Genomic DNA, 18087 nt, shown 5'->3' with positions numbered 1-18087 from the left:
TCCAATAGATGGCAACACTTTTAACTTTCCAGAACCTATCAAATGAATCAATGTTGTAAATCCCAATTATTATCACTTAACGATACATGATGGTGCTCGTTTATGTGATGCACGTACGAGTACGTCTGTAGGGTTGTAAAGGGTGCAAAAGCAGATATGATAATCTCGAGAGACTCGCGTAGTTTGAAGGTCTTGACGGTAGCACGGTGGCTCGAAAGGATTACGGCTGAATCATCGATGCGCCGCTTTGTGTCCACCGCATCCCATACACATAGGGGTGGTACTGCGGAGGAAAACTAGGGATAAACGCCTACGGCTTGCACACGCTTGTAATTGCAGCATTAATTAGTTTCGCCAGCGTGCATGTCGTGCTAATGCGCGTCCGAAAATGCCGCACGAAATAGGCATTTTCATCTCACCGTGTTGCAATCAGCTAGCGGTGAAAAGTACAGTTTACATGCACCTAAACACGGCGTCATTCCCGATAATTATTGACGTGGTATCATGGACATGTAATTAGATATTGGTTGCGGGTATGTGCGTTTTAAATGACAGATACCTAAATTTATAAAACATACAAAAATAGTTTTTGTGAAATTGAATTGAAAAGATCGTAATATCGAAAAGTCAAATGCACCTGCCTTATTGCTGAGTGTTTTGTGGCGGCGCCGGGAGAAATGACAGCACAGCTTGCGTGTGAAAACTAATCAAACGGAAATACTACATAAAAGGTTTGAAATTACGATATTTTCTTTAGTTAAACTTCTCGATTTGAGCTTGAATTGGATTATAAACTTTACACCTCTCTTTTGAGAAATATTTGCTTTAAAAGACCACAGAAAATGCCAAATAAAGGTTGTGAAAGAAAGTAAAGATGTAGATAGTGCTGGGATAACGTGCTGTCAGCTCGCGGCGGAAGGCGGGACGCTGGGAAAGTGCCAGATGTGTTGACCTGTCTAATGGAACGAACATGTCGCGCGCTTTCCTTTTCTGCGCTGTCTTTTCGACACGTTTGCGCGTTTGCTTCGCACTAGTTTACCTTAAGAATGTTTGTCTTCACTCAACCGAGAGAAAAACGCCTAAAACATCCCAAAAACCAAGAACAAAAAAAATACAACAAAAACACACGCAATTTTAAATTTGCGTATGTATTACTATCAGTAGCGCTAGTAGTCCACAATTAAGAATGAAATAATTACGTGCATGTAAAAACGAGATCAATAGCATTTACAATAGCTGATATGCATATCGTTCAGCCGACAGTCCGTCGAGTCCCGTCTAGGAAACCGTCAATTATCCGCACGCAATCGTATCGTTCTTCACTATTACGTTACGTTCGTCGTTCACAACAAAAACACGCCTCAAAGTATATTTTTAGAAAACTACAAACATATTTCCAATACTATATGAGCAAATAAGCAAATTAATTATACGATTTGATATGCATAAATCAAATTGATTTGAAATTAGGACAAAAGCACTAATTGTGCGTGTATTCGGGGTGTTGAGATAAACAAAAACTTGATACTTGATCAAATATGCTGAAAATTAGTAAATATATTGGTTTTTGTGGTAGTTTTATTATGTACCAAATGAGGAGGTGAACATGAAGGATTGGTATGCACATGCACGCCGATCGATTAATTATCCTCCGTTGGAAATGATTAGAATAGCGGTGGTTTTGCTCTCATACCAAATTTTCCTCTCATTTCACGTTGTCTCATTCCTACACATCTATCGTATAACGGGGAGTTTAAAATTGAACATTCCGACAATTAATTCCATAATTTGCATTGCGACTACCAATTCGCAACCAGCCAGCACACCAACCGCCGCCTGCCATCTCTTCAGTCTTTGCGAGCCCTCCAACATCAAAATCGTAATATAAGCGTGCTTGCTGCGCAATGGCAATATTCTAGTATTTCATTTACGTTTCGCCATTCGGCATTCGGTATTCGATATCCGAAAGGAGCGAGCGGGGGCGGTAACGCGTGCCCACTTTAATTACGCCCCGACTCGATTAAATTGCCCGCGATGTGCGTGAACCGCCGATATTTCTCCTTTCGCATTCAATTTTCCTTTTGCCCTCTTCTCTCTTCTCCTGTTTCTCGCTAAGAGATCAAAGACAAAATTTAATCTTAATTTTGTTAGGATATGTTTTGACTATCTGCATGAATCATTCCTTAACATAATGTTATTAATATTTTGGGTATTGAAAAAAGTTTGAATATATTTTTTCTGCATCTGATTACTTTGATCAATTTGATTATATTTTTTCATAAAAAACAATTTTGTAAAACATTAATATATATTTTTTAGTAAATTACATTTTGCATGTAGCGATACATTAAAAAATTTGATTTATTCCATAAATTTTATATTGATCAAAACCGATAACAATAAATTAAATTTTTGTTTCATTATATTTGTTTCCACGTGCATTTTGTTTGTAAATTATTCGTAATTATGGCCATGTTCATGATTATGTAAATGCAGGGCGAAAAATATGTAGCAAAATATGAAATACAGCAATCCACGCGAATGGGCGGTTTGCAGGACGAGCCGGTCGAAATTAATATTTGCATTGAGCCGCGCTCCTATCAGCTATTTATGACACCGCGCATATTTTAATTAGCGTGTGTAGGCGAACGCACACCACCACACTATTACTGCACCACTCGAATGGCTAATGAATAAGCCGAGCATGCATAAAATATTTCCTCATTTCGTTTAAATAATTGATTGTGTCTATCAAAATCTTAAATTAGATACATTTTTTTATGGTAGTTGTACACTAGGTTAGCAGGGATTTAATTAAGCGTAGTATGGGATGTGCCTGCGACCTCGTCCTTTCTCGTCCTTCCGACCCGTAGGAATATTAAGCGCCGTGAGTACTAGAAAGAGGCGTCGCTGGAGCATCGGCGCCCGATCAAGTTATACACATCTGCGTGTGATGGCGAACCCACATCCTACATAGGACCTTTGGAGGACTAAACTGGAGCAGATCAGACTAGACTAGAGCAAAGTCTACGTTAGTTAGACACTACTGTAGGTAGCACCTTCTGAATATGTGATGAGGACGAAAGAAAGTACCAACTGATATTGACGCGTCTGATGAACAGCCGAAAGCCAAAGGCAAAGTTTCCATTTTCATCAGACGAAACAGCTTCCAGGTGGAGTTGAGTTTTGAGCGTTCGACCTGAACTGTTCTTTGCAAAGGACTTTTCACCCTTGATGTAGATATTGCAAACTACACATTGTTCAGTCTAGGAAATGGAGATGATCTTAACTCTTGATATTTGAATGTGTTTGATCACACTGTATGCAAGACAGTGCTATTTGCGTCTACAGCAGTCTTCTCTTATCAAATTAGAACTTTAAATTGATGTGTGATGCATGCGAGCGCGAGCGCTAGACACATTCAAACTTTCAGCTTCCATAAGAGAATGGGGGCACCTCACATTGGCAAGTTGTGCATAATAACGGCCTGCGAGTGACAGAAGCTTCAAAGTTTTTTTTAGAAAGTAACATGATCCACTCCTATGATAATGTTGACTCAGACACAGGGATGGATTTAATTCCAAATTGATGATTTAAATTAGAATCTGTTCTTTGTCCAGGGGGGATGTCAATATGGGAGTTTTCTAAAGTGCATTCTGTTGTATTTTCATCCCTTACTACTTCTTTTGGTCATGACAGTCCGGTATTGGTTGTTTGCTGTCCAGAACTTCGTTAAGAGTAAGAGTAATTGTAATTTAATGTACATGGGGATTCGATAGGGATTCGAATTGCTTCTAGTTTGGACATGCTTACGAGATCATCAGATTGGAAGCGATCAAGGTGTTTGCAATGACCACTTTTTAAAAGTTTTTTCGTCAACACGTTTTTTCAATTTGGTGCTGCCTTTTAATTTCTGCAATTCCGCACTTGTCTCCGAATTGTTCATTGGAGTTCACTCATACGGAACAGTCGGAATAAAACAATTCCACGATGGTTTGCAATTGTTTCCAATTGGGTGCGATTGTGTCCGATATTTAAACATCACAACGTTGGTTTGCTCGTTTTGATGTTTTTGTTAGGGAGCGCTTAAACGCCAGACAGATGGAAACGCATGGCATCGCACGGATTCGTATTTGATGCATGCGCCGGATGGATTCATTGTGTTAATATGCAAATGCTGGTGATATGATGAGCCATCAACCCTAAAAGCTCAAAATAACTGCGTTTTAGATAGGGCCCCGACCGAACTTGATAAAGAATAATTTATCAATCGAGCGGCTCGATGACGGTCATGATGTGCTTGCACACCCTGTAGATATGTGTATAGATAGTATTATATAGGGTTAAAATTTGTGGCGTTATTTTAAACTTCCCGCTCTGCTGCTTCAATGCTTCAGCACGCCGAGTGATTTAATCATTTAATCAGCAATCTAAATAAATGAATTTTCAGCTCTGGAATTTAGCCGCTCTCACTCCACCGCGCCAAAACGAGGGTTGCAGTGCTTCATCATCATGTCCACAACTGTCCGTCTCTCGATATGAACGAGTCGGGGGGTGGAGGGTTGTGCAAGCGTGTGTGGCGTGGTGTAACTAACGCACATTTGCACATTCACACATTTCCGCGCATTTGCGTATTATCACGTCATGACAAAAAAGGCACAAACTTCCAAACAACCCTCTAAAAAAACCACAAAGTGGACAAAACAAATGTGTTTACCCAGTCAAATATAATTCGCAAAAAACTGACTCACACCACAAAGTGCCTGAAACTGAGTGGAGCTATTTCTAATTATATTTTTTTATCTCTTTGGGAGTATAAACTAAAGTTCACGACCATGTAACTCCATTCTCAGACTGGGGGCCCATCCAGCTTGGACTGGACTCGTCTGCTCCGGTTCGGTAATGAGAAAAGTTAGAAATAACTGCGCGCTCTTTAACTATAACATACCCCTCTTATATTGCAGTTATCAAAGTACTTTTTCCATCTTGTTTTCGGTGCTCTGCGGCGAAGCCTCGCCTCCTGAAATTTATTACCATCTCTAGGTCTTCATTAACACACTTAAATAAGTTACCAACGCTTCTTTTTATAAGTATTTATAAACCTTGGAGTTTGCTAAACTTGGCGTTGAAAGTAGAAGTGTTAGAACTTTCAAGGACATGATTAGAAGATTAGAAGATCAACCAGAGATAAAATAATTTATTTAACTGAAAGCAAACTTCATTCCTAAAGTACTTCTGTAAATATAATAGTAATACCTGCATACAATGGATAAAGTCAAGTGGAAATACGAGTATCTTTGGTGATAGTTTAATCCCATTCGATGCTAAACCACGATTGTGTGTTTTATCCGACGCTAGCTTGATGAAAGGACAGCCAAGGGTAATAAGTTGCCGTCTGTTTACCTCCAGCGGTCCGAAGCGGTCAAAGAAGAGTTTACAACTCAATAGCATGCAGATTAAGTTCGCAGCTCTGTGACAGCCGATAGAATTTATCGGTCTCCACAAAGAATTCATTCAAACATTGAGTTTAATCGAAAAGTTAAAGCGTAAAGATTTATATAGCTCTGTATTACCGACTGTTGAAAAAACTTGTTTGAATTGATGACTCTGCACTAATTTGCTTGCAACATTTTGCGCTGATGATGCAATGAACGAGATAAAGTGATGAAACGTTAGGACTGATATGGGAATGACATAACTGCGTGTATCGATGGAATATACGCGATTCTGCAAAGGGCCATTCCAATCGCTGACCCTTATCATTATTGAGTTTAGCTCCCCTTCCGACCGACCACTGCAAAACGAGCGAAGCCTTCGGGCTAACCACGCGATTACACAAGATTCAGTCAATGTCCATTGCAGAAGACCGAAATTAAATTAAACACCCCCAAAACTCGAACTCTACAACCTCCTCCACAGATCTACAGACCCACGCGGGTGCTGAACACTCCCAGTAAACATTTGGATGATTTTTTTCAATTAAAAAATAAGTTACCCATGTTTCAAACAAAAAAAAAATATTGCTGTAATTTCGAAATTTTGTTATGACTGGGGTTGTGCCCTTTTTTGTTTTCTCTTAGACGCAAAACAAAATAAACTCAAAACTTTGGTGATTTTGTACCTTTTACGATTGCAAGGACGATAAATTGTACAAATTTTTGGGCATTCTCAAGGGAGCAAGCGATTAGTCGTGTTAAGGACAAAACTTGTTATTGCACATTTTGGCTTTACAGCAATGGTGGCGGTGGCACAAAACGGCCGTCGAGGAAAAAATGCAATTGCAACGAATAGCCAACCTTAATGAAATTCGCGCGCGTTGCTGCACTTTGCCGAAATTAAATTTTACCTTGGACCGAATTCGACGCAAGCGAGTTTTATTGTCCTCACCAACCCCTTCGATATGCCGCGCTACGTGCCGCGATGCGAATTACCCGCGCAATAAGTGTAACTCTTTAATGCAGTTTCGTTTCACCCTTTTTTTTTTCAACTTTTCCGTTGGAAACAATTCCAAGGGAGGAAAAAAGAAATTCTTACACGTGGTTAAATTATGGCGGGTAACAAATTAGATTGACGTATATTGTCACAGCAAGGGAATTTATCTAATGGTCAAATATTGCGGAACAAAAAGTTTTATAACATTTCACCGCTAGATGTCGCAAGTTAAAACGTTTGTCATTTCAACTATTTACGGCTACGATCAACACACTAAAACGGAGAATATCGATAGTAATTTCGCATTTTATGTCCCGATTACGATAATTCAGACGCACTCGCACAGCTAGCAGGCTCAGCGTTAAATGCTCCGATTTCCAAAACGTAGTACTACCAATAAAACCAAAACCGATTTGCGAACGCAGAAGCAAAACATTATTATCACAATCGTGCTGAGGAGGTAAATCGTAAAAGGCAAATGCCGCTAATAATAATTTCATAATGCGGCGGTACCGACTGCCGGCCATATTCGGCGATGCGCAAGGCGGCTCATTTTATTGTCGGGGATTTTAATTCGCGTTCGGTTGTAAAACCCAAGTTATAGGACTTAACTTCAACCATATATATTGCTTACTTGTATTCTTTGGATGCCGAGAATAACAAAATATTGATTTTACGGCAAAGTATAAAATCTGGTGAAGCAATCAAAATTATTAGTAATTATATCTGATTGGTAATGATTCTTGTTAGAGTCAAAATCGTTATTTTGTAAATCGTTTAGCAGCAACTAATTATGCGCTCGGGTTAGCTGAAAGCTCGCGCGTTACAAAGTATGATAAATCGCGCGTGTGTATCAAACATGCGCTAATTAAAATTAGAAAGACGTCACATGCAAAAACTTGCGACGCGCCTTCGGGACTATAAGCGCGTTTGTTTACGACGATAGTGAGCTGGCAATCCATCATCGCTGGCGGCCCTTATGGCTTTGACATCGGCGCAATTATTTTGTCGAAAATATTCTCGTTATTATACCAAGATTAAAATATGTTCATAGAAAAACTATATCATCAAAAAAGAACAACATTTTCTTCTTTTGGGTAGATTTTTTTTCTGTCGTCAGTCATATTGTCTTGTCTTGGTATGATTTTGTGATTTGATGATTTGCTTCAGGAAATGAACGCATTTCCCTGTTATGTATGAGATAATCTTACGTCTCATTTGCGGCAGCTTTTTTGATATGAAAGCAGCTCGACGTCGATTTGTCTGCATTTCCTTTTCTCATTCCAGCCTTCCAGCTCCTCCTTGGGATAATCCAAAATATAAAAATCTTGTTTTCGAACAGTGATACTTTTTCACTTGATCGTAGATTCCGGCAGAGGAGAGATAGTGAAATATACGAATAGATATATAGATGGGAGCTAGTATGTTATTACTTAGATTTGTCTTTTCGGGAAATGGCTAGGGTGCAACTCAATGTACGCGAAGCTTGGTGGAAAGCTCGACGTGATGCTTTCGAACACGTTTTCCTTCAACCCTCGACTGTCGTTTCGTGATTTGATCGCTTCCACTGCACGTTGAGGCATGCACCAAACCATTTTAGATTTGCTCTTCGACTCATCTCCTCGAGTATCAAACACAGGAACAAGTGCACTTTCGAAAGTTTACAGAATTGTTTTGATAGATATTTCAGATAACACGCCGAATGCTAAAATTGATTTTTTTTCAAGTAGAAAAGTTTATTGTGTTGTTCTTTAGTGGTACGTTGAGTTTACATACACTAAAGTCAAGTTTATGTTTCTTCGGATGTCACCGGATGCCTTCAGATGATGTTCGCTGGCTTTCTTCACATCCTCTACTCATCAGCTCTGATAGTGATTTTAAAGCATGCATTTAACTCGGCACAATAAATCTACTTTTATGGGCAATGACAGTCGATCATTTACCCAACGCATCGCAATTCTTCACGGTCATAAATAAGCCGTAAGAAGGCTTCAACTACCACCACCCTAATAGTCCTTGTTGCGAGACATACATCCAGCATCACAGCTTGCAAGCGAGAGGAGTGTGGATTTCCCTTCTGGTTGATGGCTACGCATCCACATATTGACAGCAGAGGGCTAAACTGAGGTTTGAATCCTCACAACTCTCACGACCATCAGTACCCACCCCTGCACCGCACCTCCGAAAACTTCAATTCGACTCGCACACACATTGCGCCATCAGGATGTTGCTAGGGCGCGGCGCGACCAGACTGTTGCTAAACGAATATAAATGACAGTATCGAATGCCAAATCTTGCTAATCCGGTGTGGGCCTGCACCCCTAAGCCAGCAATAATGATGCGGTGGATGCACCTCAGCGGAGGAACTCTGAGCAAGACGGAAGACATACTCGTTCACAACATCGGATGGGTTGTGAGGGAAATCCCGTCCTAATAGCTTTGCACACCGAGTTAAATCTCTCCTTTGGCCATATTTTCTTAAGGAGCACTATTTATCATTCATGATGAATCAAGTTCGCAAACAGTTTCACTGAAAGCAAAAAGTCTTTTAATTTTGTTCATGTGATATTGCCAGCTATATTGTGATGACACTAATTGACTCTTCGTGACTAGATATGTCGCTCTCCTATCTCGAAATATTTCCAACTTTTTTTGACGCGAGGTTGTGAGGTGTCGTAATTTATGATATTTCGCGGACGAGATGAGCGCACAACGTTTTTTTCCACACTCGGCGGTTGCATGAAATATGATTCGGCCAGATGGTCTGATATCACCGCCGCCCGGCAACGCGGTGCACCGCAGAGCACGTACACCCTTATCAAAACCGCGACAGGAGGTGAATTTATTTCCATGCTGGGGTGTTTAAAAAGTATATTTGTGAGTTTTTTTCAAAAGCGGCCCGAAAAAGTGTGTTAAAACTTTTATTCCTGTTAGTCATGTTTAACAACTTAATTTTCAACCAGGGACTAAACATTGAAACAAGCTTCCGAACGTGTTAAGCCTTAAAATGCCTCGAGACTTAAGTTTTAAGTAGAAGTTGATGTGGACGGTGATTCGAGAAATTCTTGAATTGAGTCATCAAAATCCGTGTGTATCTCTTCGCGCGAGTGCTTTCAACTGCTTGATAGTTGGCTAGTGCTCGTGGCGTCGAGTTGATTATGGGTTTCGGCTGGGTTTCACTCCGTCCGTGGTAAAATTCTCGGCGGCACGGCGTCCGGCAATCTTCTTGTCTTCCACCTCGCGCTGCGCTTCTATTCGTTGCTTGTTTTTTACCTTTTTTGGTGTTTAATTTTTTTTCTTTTGCTCGCGCTGGCTTACGTCTTCATACGCGCCGACACGATCGAACACGTCTCACGAGCATTCTTCTGCTCAACTTTGAGGAACTCATGCTCACGAAGAGTTCACAACGAAGTATATTAAGTCATTATAGGAAAAGACAAGGAAACAAAGCGGGTTTAATAAAGTCATAAATTTTGATTGTTCATATTAGAACATCTAAATTTATAGTATATATTTTACTATTGTTTTAACATCACAGGTATTCTTAGTATATTTTAAAAATTTAAAGGCCGAGTTTTCTGTGCGCTTGTTTATTCTCTTTTGTAGTTTGAATGTTGGAAACATGTTTATTTCTAATCATGGGGCGTTCCCACAGCACTCACGCGATGGGCATGTGTTGATGCCTCTTTTGTACACGAGATAGTTTACTCGACTTACACAGCACCGAGTCGGCGCGTTCGACGCTCGCGTTACTTTTACTTAAGTCGCTTCTAGCACCCAATAGGCGGACAGAGACGTAGATGGCTTTATTTCCTACCTGCAACGTTCGGCATGCTCAGTGTTTCCAACACCCTGGAGTCGTGTAATCGTGTAACGCGCTACGTGGCTTATAAAAAAACAACACATATTTTTATCTTTATTCAAAACTATAACATAAACATTATATTAGTGTGGTTGTGTATGTTTAATAATTTTATAGTGCATTATGGGATTAAGTTTTATTGTGTGATTACAAATTATTCTAGCATAGTACAGGTATTTATGTTTTTCCAATTAAAATATTTTAACTATGTAGGTCTTACTGACCACTTTGCTGTCCCATTAAACCACGAGAATCATTAACATTGATGTCGATAATACCGTTGATGATAACGAGCGAAGTACTGAAACTGATCCACGATGAATGTTAGCTGATGTCTTGCTGGTCTTGTGTTTCAGACAGTTTCCGTCGGTGCCATCCGTCTGGTTGTTTCCTCGAAGCGACCGCACGGTAGACGCCACGAAATGGAAGGCCCGCCGAAGATATCGCCTTTCGTGCGACTGGCGCTCCTGTTCTTACTCGGAATTTACGTTGGGACTGTGGACGCTGCGTGGGATCTCGAGAACGAAAAAATTGATTCAGGTGAGTGTAACAATAAAAACAAAGATTTTTATACTCCAGAATATTTTACCACTTTTAATGGTTGTTTTATGAGGAAGTTAACAAAATTTTACATCTTGTTTTATTTTTCCGCGCATATCTACACGTTGTGACTACGTCTCACGAGAGAAACTAATTAAAAATTGTTGGGCTGTAATTTTAACTGTAACTGAACCCGGTGCTGCGGCGAGTGCACCGCCGAGACCGACTTTAAAACTTTCCCCCGAAATCGTGCAAGTCTGTATGCAGTCTCGTCTCGGCACCGGACTCCTAAGGGCGTGTAATGAGACTATAAAAATCTGCTCCATCAACTTCTGGCCAATTCAACTTTGCTAACACTGCGCTGTGCTGCAAGGGTTAAGGTCCGAAAATTATAGGGGTTGGTGATCCTTTGGCTAACCTGTGACCCATGACGCAACGTGGCCAAATTTAGGAGTTAAATTTTCTGCCCCCGCTCGGTTTCAGCTTCCTAATGTAAAATTATGATAACTGGTTGCCGAAAAGTAGGAGTAAAAGTAGCCCCACTGTTGTGTATCATGTATCATTCACGTATGCACGGCCATTAAGTCTCGCGCCGTCTCGAGGTCTCCAGAGCGATGCCAAACTAATGGGGATGTGTTGTCTCTATAAAACCAGATGTTACTCATGTGGGTGCTGCCAGCACGCCACTTTGGGCCGCGTTTTGCATCCCTCCATGCGCACCCACACGCATTCACATCCGGTGCGCGTGGGTCAGAGAGTAGGAGAATTGTTGGCAACACTCCCAAAACAGCTAAAACCCACCGAAAAACACCGTCGAAGCCAGTCCGAACGTGAATTATGCATTATACATTCGGATGTTTGTATTTATGGCGTGCGGGGATGCTCTTTCCAAGCGTGCCAACTGAAAGGTGTTGCACACTTTTTTTGCATGCATTTTACATTCGCCGAGACCAAATAATTTTCAATTATTTTGCGATTGTGTAAATATTTCAGCTGTAGGTTTGTAAAATCTAACTTTTTGCTTTAGTCTGCTGTTTTTTCCGGAATTGAAGCCACTCACGGGCAATTCCGCGTCGTGAATTTTTAACGACGCATTTCATAGATTGCGAACTTGGAGCTGCTAAACGCCAGTTATCAGATATCATATTCTCTCTGTAGCCGCGACAGACAATCGGACATGATGGCGCTGGCGGAGACGAAGGCGAAATCCGTCTTTACTTCGCTGCGTTTTCTTCCACTTCCTGTCGGTTAGAGCTGGGGGACGATTTGCTGTTCATTAATATTGCATCGGACGACCTGACTAGTCAGACTTCGCATGAACTTTGCTCTAGCACGCTCCCGTTCACCCAACGTTTACGCGTGTATCACTCTCCTGCTAGAAATCTAGGGAGAGTGCTACTGCATCTCGGTAGTTTACTCGTTTTGTTTGGAGGTTAGCTCGGTGCGGTTTGGTGGTTATAACGTTGTAAGATAGTAAAAGCTGCGGTTATAGAAGACGCCTATCATCTTTGTCTTCCTTCTTTGCGAAGAGTTATTTTCACGGGGAGTTAATTCGACATTGAGTACTCGGCTGGTGTGGTTTCCTCCTTCTACGAATTTTGTTATTAGCTCGAATGACGAACATTCCCATGGGGTAATTTTGATGGAGTGATATTCGCATCGCACCGCATCAAAATTTTCTTCTAATATATTCTAAAAATTTTGACTGGAGTGTTGTGACCAAATCTTTGGAATGTCTAATTGTTTGTGTGTAAGATTCCTCACGTTCCTCTCCGTCTACTTTAGTCATTCCTTGAATGTTGATGCAGGCAAATCCGCAAGACTGCTAATGTTGTGTTAACTTTTGCTCCTTGCTTCCGTTAAGAGGTTCGGTTTTGGCAGGAACTTGCAGATTCCTGCTTTACCGAACTACGGCCCTCGTTTCGAATATTTGGAATTCAGCTCGCGGACTACGGCTGCAGTGGAAACGTAAACTCACGAGGTGTCAAATAAACTATCCGCGGTATGTTGCATATTTGCTAAGTGAAAAATCCTTATTGCCCTCAACGGACCTGCTTCAAGTTGAATGTCGACTCTTAGACGATACCTGAATATTAATTTCGAATAGTAGATTTTTTCCACTATCAGAATATGAGATGATATTTGTAAAAAGTGGGTGAAACGTTTTCGTGTTTCAAAGTTATCAGGCAGCATCTCCCGAAGGTGTATCCGGCCGAGTAACCTAAGAAGCAGCGGCATTTACCTCCGGATGAAAAAAACTCTACCTGTGTGCGTTTCCTCCTCGAGCGCGTTTTCTGATCCTTGCTTTATTGGCGTAGATGCGATATTCCCATTTGTATCGTATATCGCTATCCGGTTTACTGCTCGTAATGCTCTATAAAGAAATATCCTCGAGCATTTCCTCAGAGTGTGAATCCAGAAGATCCCAAGAGACTTTTAACTCCTATCCTAGTTTCCAAAAAGCCATTAAATAAAAATATATAGTATTCCAATTATTGGCATATAAATAATTACTGATTTAAGCCACAATAATTATCGAGGTTTCCTAAAAAAAGGATCACGAATTGTCCTTGTCAAGAACGAGTGTAAATGCGACATGCAACTTATACGCTTCGTCGAAATAGCTAAGGGTGTGATGGGAGGTGATTCATTTAGTGTCATCCGAAGGGCCGGTAAATAAATCAGGATGATCTAAGCGCCTTCGCTTGGACTGTGAGATCCTCGACGGAGCGAAGAGTGTCCTGCCAAGGGTCAGTTTCGCCGTGTTGCGCACATCGGGCGCACGATCCCTGAAGGTCGATCCGGCACGTCACTCAAACGTGAAGCGCTATAAGTTTCGCATCCAGGACCTTCTCTAGCACCAGGCAAATCAAACAAATCACGTGTGGCCTCAGAGGACACACAAAAAAAACTAACAAACTAGTAAAAACAATCGGAAACCTAAAAAATAAATGTTTGTTTATTTTAGTCCTTTCCGTTTCATTTTTATTCCCTCAAGACTAGAAAATATCTACGAAAGCAGAGACATAGTTATGTTTATGCGTGTATTTGTGATTACGATTATCTTGTGTTTCGAGGTCGGTTATCGAAAGGTCCTTTCGAGCTAGGACGATCATAAATTCGGCCAATATCTCTCCTCTCGGGGCGGGTTTGCGCGCACGGTGCGGTAATTATAGCCGGCAACTAATTAATGATTGGAAGCTGTAATTATGTAAATAGGAGCGTGGCCAAGCAAACCAGGAGACTCTACCCGTAATTAGGACAGTAGTCGAAGGATCCCAGTAGGAAACGTATACTAATAATTATAATGACATACAATGCGTTTAAAGTTTAATATTTAAATTTTTATGCATATGTCTTTTACCAAGGTGGCAATTTTTTAGTTCGTTGAGATTAAACGCTCACACTCACTGCACCCGACCCTAAAATCTAAAATAAGCACACGTGGTCCGAATCCGTTCTTTATACTGCACCAATGAGCTGGAAACTTTATTTTTTGTGTGCATATTTTCGCTCATATTTTGCTGGAGCTTTAATTCTGTAAATCTTTTCCCTCTCTGTTAACTGTTATTAAGCGGCGCTGGCATGCAGAAGCAGCACTATCTTTTGCTCTTCTTTTGCTTCCACTTGGTTATGGCCCTGGTTGTTTTTTGTCTGAGCAGCAGGGCGAACATGCACGTGCGCACACTTTAAAACAATATTTAGCGCTTTGGTGGGCTTTAGAGCTCTGGAGGATCGCGTCCAGTCCACTGCCAAGTTATATATCATACTTGCTGGACTATCCGGGATTTCTGAGAGTCGTAAATATTGTGAAGAACAAAACGGATTGTTTTCGCTTTTCTGTCATTACATTTTTCTTCCTTAATAAACATAAAGGTGTAATTATAAAACATTTTTTAAATTCTTTTATAAAATAAATTTTAACTGCTTTCTTTTCACGTGACGGTGTGAATCTTTGAGTTCAGGAACTCGAGTGCACATCCTTTCATTTCTGCTTGTTCATACTCATTCAGTTTCTTTCTGGCGCGAGGATAAAGGATAAAGAAGTAAGAAACGAACGCGCGAACGTTTTTACACACTAAGCAGAAGCTAACGTGAGCTGATGAGGTTTCCAGCAGGAAGCGCGTTGCAAAGAATGATACTGCAGAATCCTGCAGGAGGATGCAGAACTATCTCGGGGGGAATCTTATCGATTTCGTGTGTGAAAGTTTTCATTACGGCTTCATTTACGAGTACAACACACTCGTTGTGTGTTCCTTAGCAGGAAAATAAAAAGACGATAATATTACAACAGTATACCACGTAGATGTCCTTAAAATAACTCAATTTTTTTTTACCTTTGATTCCTATCCATCTTGGTGGATTTTGTGTAATCAGCCTTGCCGAGTTTTTCTTACTTCTTAGAAGTGGATTAATATAAGTTCTTTTTTTGTGGAGGGTGCATAACAAATTAGAAAATGTCACGACTCAAGGTAGTATCTCTGCAATGTCAGTGGTCATGCAACCCTTCTATAAAAAATGCTATTTTGCGTCATTTTTTACGCGCAAAGTTTGCTTAAAATTTGCATGTCGCGAACCGTGATGTTTTAATTAGCTGCGGGGGATTTTAGGAGATTTGCGACGAAATTACGCAGTTTTACGAGGGTCGCAGCGAAGCACTGCAGTTTTCCAGCCGCGCTGCGGTCATTGAAACCTTGGCGAGGGCAAATTATTAATATTTGAGGGGGAAAGACCGAGAAAAATTGTCCGTTATGCGGAGGCTTTGTAAAATTACGCTAACTCTTTATAGAAGTCACGAGAATACTGTCGTATTAGCATGTTTTGACTGTACTGCGCTTGTTGGGTTGCCTAATCAGTAGTATCATTAGTGCACTGTCGAGAAAAGTACTATGGTCCGTTGCCAACAATGGAAAATTGCATCGTGCAGAATTTTATATCAGCGTTCTTGTTTTATATTCCTATACTAAAAATATGCGTAACTATATCTCAGTATTTTTAAATTTTGGTTGTTTCACGCGTGGTTTATCTAAATTTCCTTTATCGTTTGTTCTGAGGCAATTAAGTAGAATTTTAATGGCGTAATTATAATGATACTACACTGCGCGTTGCCCCGGTGTGTATAAAAGGGGCCGAGGTAAAAGAAATTAATTAAAATCTCGTTTGCGTCGGCGTCGTACCAGCTTAAATTCTGCAGGACACACGTACTACGCAAAACGTGCTACTTATATTGCTTTTGACAACTTTGGAAAGCCCAAAGGAAGCGAAGAGAAACATTATTATTCACGTACCAAGAACACCTTTTCACATCTTTACCTTCTTCAAATTTCATCAAAAATTACAATCCGTTGCGAATATGACATTCAATTTGCTCGCCCGGTTCGTTGTTAAGTAAATATTAGTTAATATCGACCACGGTAAATCCGCAGCAAGGACAGTATACACGCGTCGAGATCAAAGTGCTATCAGCGGACAGATTTGCCGGCTCATTGCAGGATTACCGTCATCATAATGTGGGCATTGTGCGTGCTCGTCGCCGCCCCGCTGCGTGTGTGTCTTTAATAATATCCTGAATGTCCTGCCCAGGCATAAACCGAGGTTTGTACAATGTGCTAGGAATCGAGTCGGGTTTGATTAAATAATAATGAAAGCACATTTATTACAATAACCTAAATGTTGAGTTACTCACTACCAGAGGGCTGTAGTAATGTATTTTGGGGAAGAACCACCATAGTTTATCTACTATTCGAGTAAGAATCAAAACCTTCTAATTTCATATTGCGTTCGAGGCCTCGGTCCGTTTTGGGCTACTTCGTAATTACATTATCCATTCAAATTTCGTTCGCGGGGCGGCAAATGGAAACATATTTTTCGGTCGGGGTAGGGCACTCCTCGGGTGCTTCGGGTGTTGTAATATAATTTCAACAGCGGGCGCGTTGAGAAGAACGGACTGATTAAATCATCCGTTTTCCAACTTTCTCATGCCTTCAATCCGCTGCTCGCTCTTTGCTGGTGACTGATAATACAGGTCGAAATTGCGAAATTAGAACCGAATTGTTCTAATTCCAGGTGGATAATTTGTGCTCTTTTCGGGAGCTTTATTCCGCGAGAGACTTTAAGACTTAAAAAACGTAATTCTCAGGCTGAAGCTACTTCGGATTTAATTGTCTCATCAATTCGAGAGTTCTTTGCAGTGCTAATTACTTTTTGCACGGTGTATCCATTTATTTTGTCTTGTGCTTGATTCTTAAAATTCTTTACAACGAAAAATTATCATATGATCCTTGTTTAGTGCACACAAAGCAATTTCCATTTTGAAATTGTTTATTTCGTGAATTCTACGAATGTTGTTAATTTTCTCAAGCGCAATTAAAATAATTACACGCCGGGGTGAAGTTGCGGCGAGTTTGGGATTCATACAGGATAATTTTCATAACCGGCCTTCATAACCCATTTCCACAAGGACCCTCTGCGAGCACCAAACAAATCTGTGTCCTTTCAGAGGACAAAACGCCATTCAAACCCAGGCCGCTACCATTACTACCTGGAAAACATTTTAATTTAACAAAAATAAGTGTTATAAGTTAACTTTTTTCTTTTATTGAAAGGTGGCGATAAAGTGAAGATAAAAGCAGTTTTAGCGCAAGTTTATGTTTGCGTTGAGATGTTATCAATAATTTTATGATTATGCCGGCATAGAATTGCCGTATTGGCCGTTAATAAAGCGCATCGAATGGAAATGCGTTTAATGTTGCGAAACACAAACAGCCAATGACATAACAAGACACATATTTTATTCAGATCGCGCGCGAACGATCTGCGATCATAAAATGGCCATGAAATCTAATAATATATCGTGAACTATCATAAAAATTCCTGGAATATTGCGAAAAGTAGAAACAAATTTTTATTATGCGCCAAATACGTTAAATATGTATGATTATAAACTATTCAACAGCAGATGGCGCTAGTTGTTATGCATACAGTTTCTATGAATTGTAATATTACATATTTGATATGGAGTTTTAGTAATTCTTGGTTCGCAAACAATTAAAGCAAACGGTATTTAATTAAATTTAATTAAACCGCACACGCTGAAATCCAAATTGAAATTTTCGTCCCTTGAACTGAGAGCTGAGGTCCTCTGGGCGAGCGCTGTTGTGAGACATTCGAGTGGAAACGAGTCGATGATGGTCATGATTATGCGTTCTGATGCGATATGACAGGATTTGTAGCGATATTAACGCGGCACGTTA

At 40.4% G+C, this 18087-nt stretch overlaps 1 protein-coding gene across 1 annotated transcript in view; it reads left to right on the top strand.

The window, feature by feature from the left end:
* Window positions 1–18087, top strand: part of Sema2a (Semaphorin 2a) — a 205556-nt gene that overhangs the window by 62662 nt on the left and 124807 nt on the right. Inside the window, exon 2 of the mRNA XM_065314776.1 lies at window positions 10651–10834. Within this exon, the coding sequence (XP_065170848.1) occupies window positions 10717–10834 (118 nt within the window). The 5' untranslated portion in view covers window positions 10651–10716. The remainder of the gene's footprint in view (window positions 1–10650; window positions 10835–18087) is intronic.

Source organism: Atheta coriaria, unplaced genomic scaffold (genome assembly GCF_025399875.1).
Source record: "Atheta coriaria isolate IRGN ID8LTWV9N9 unplaced genomic scaffold, Caltech_Dcor_3.1 hic_scaffold_10_pilon, whole genome shotgun sequence".
In the NCBI taxonomy this organism is placed as follows: domain Eukaryota; kingdom Metazoa; phylum Arthropoda; class Insecta; order Coleoptera; family Staphylinidae; genus Dalotia; species Dalotia coriaria.
This window is presented reverse-complemented; position numbering and strand designations above follow the sequence as displayed.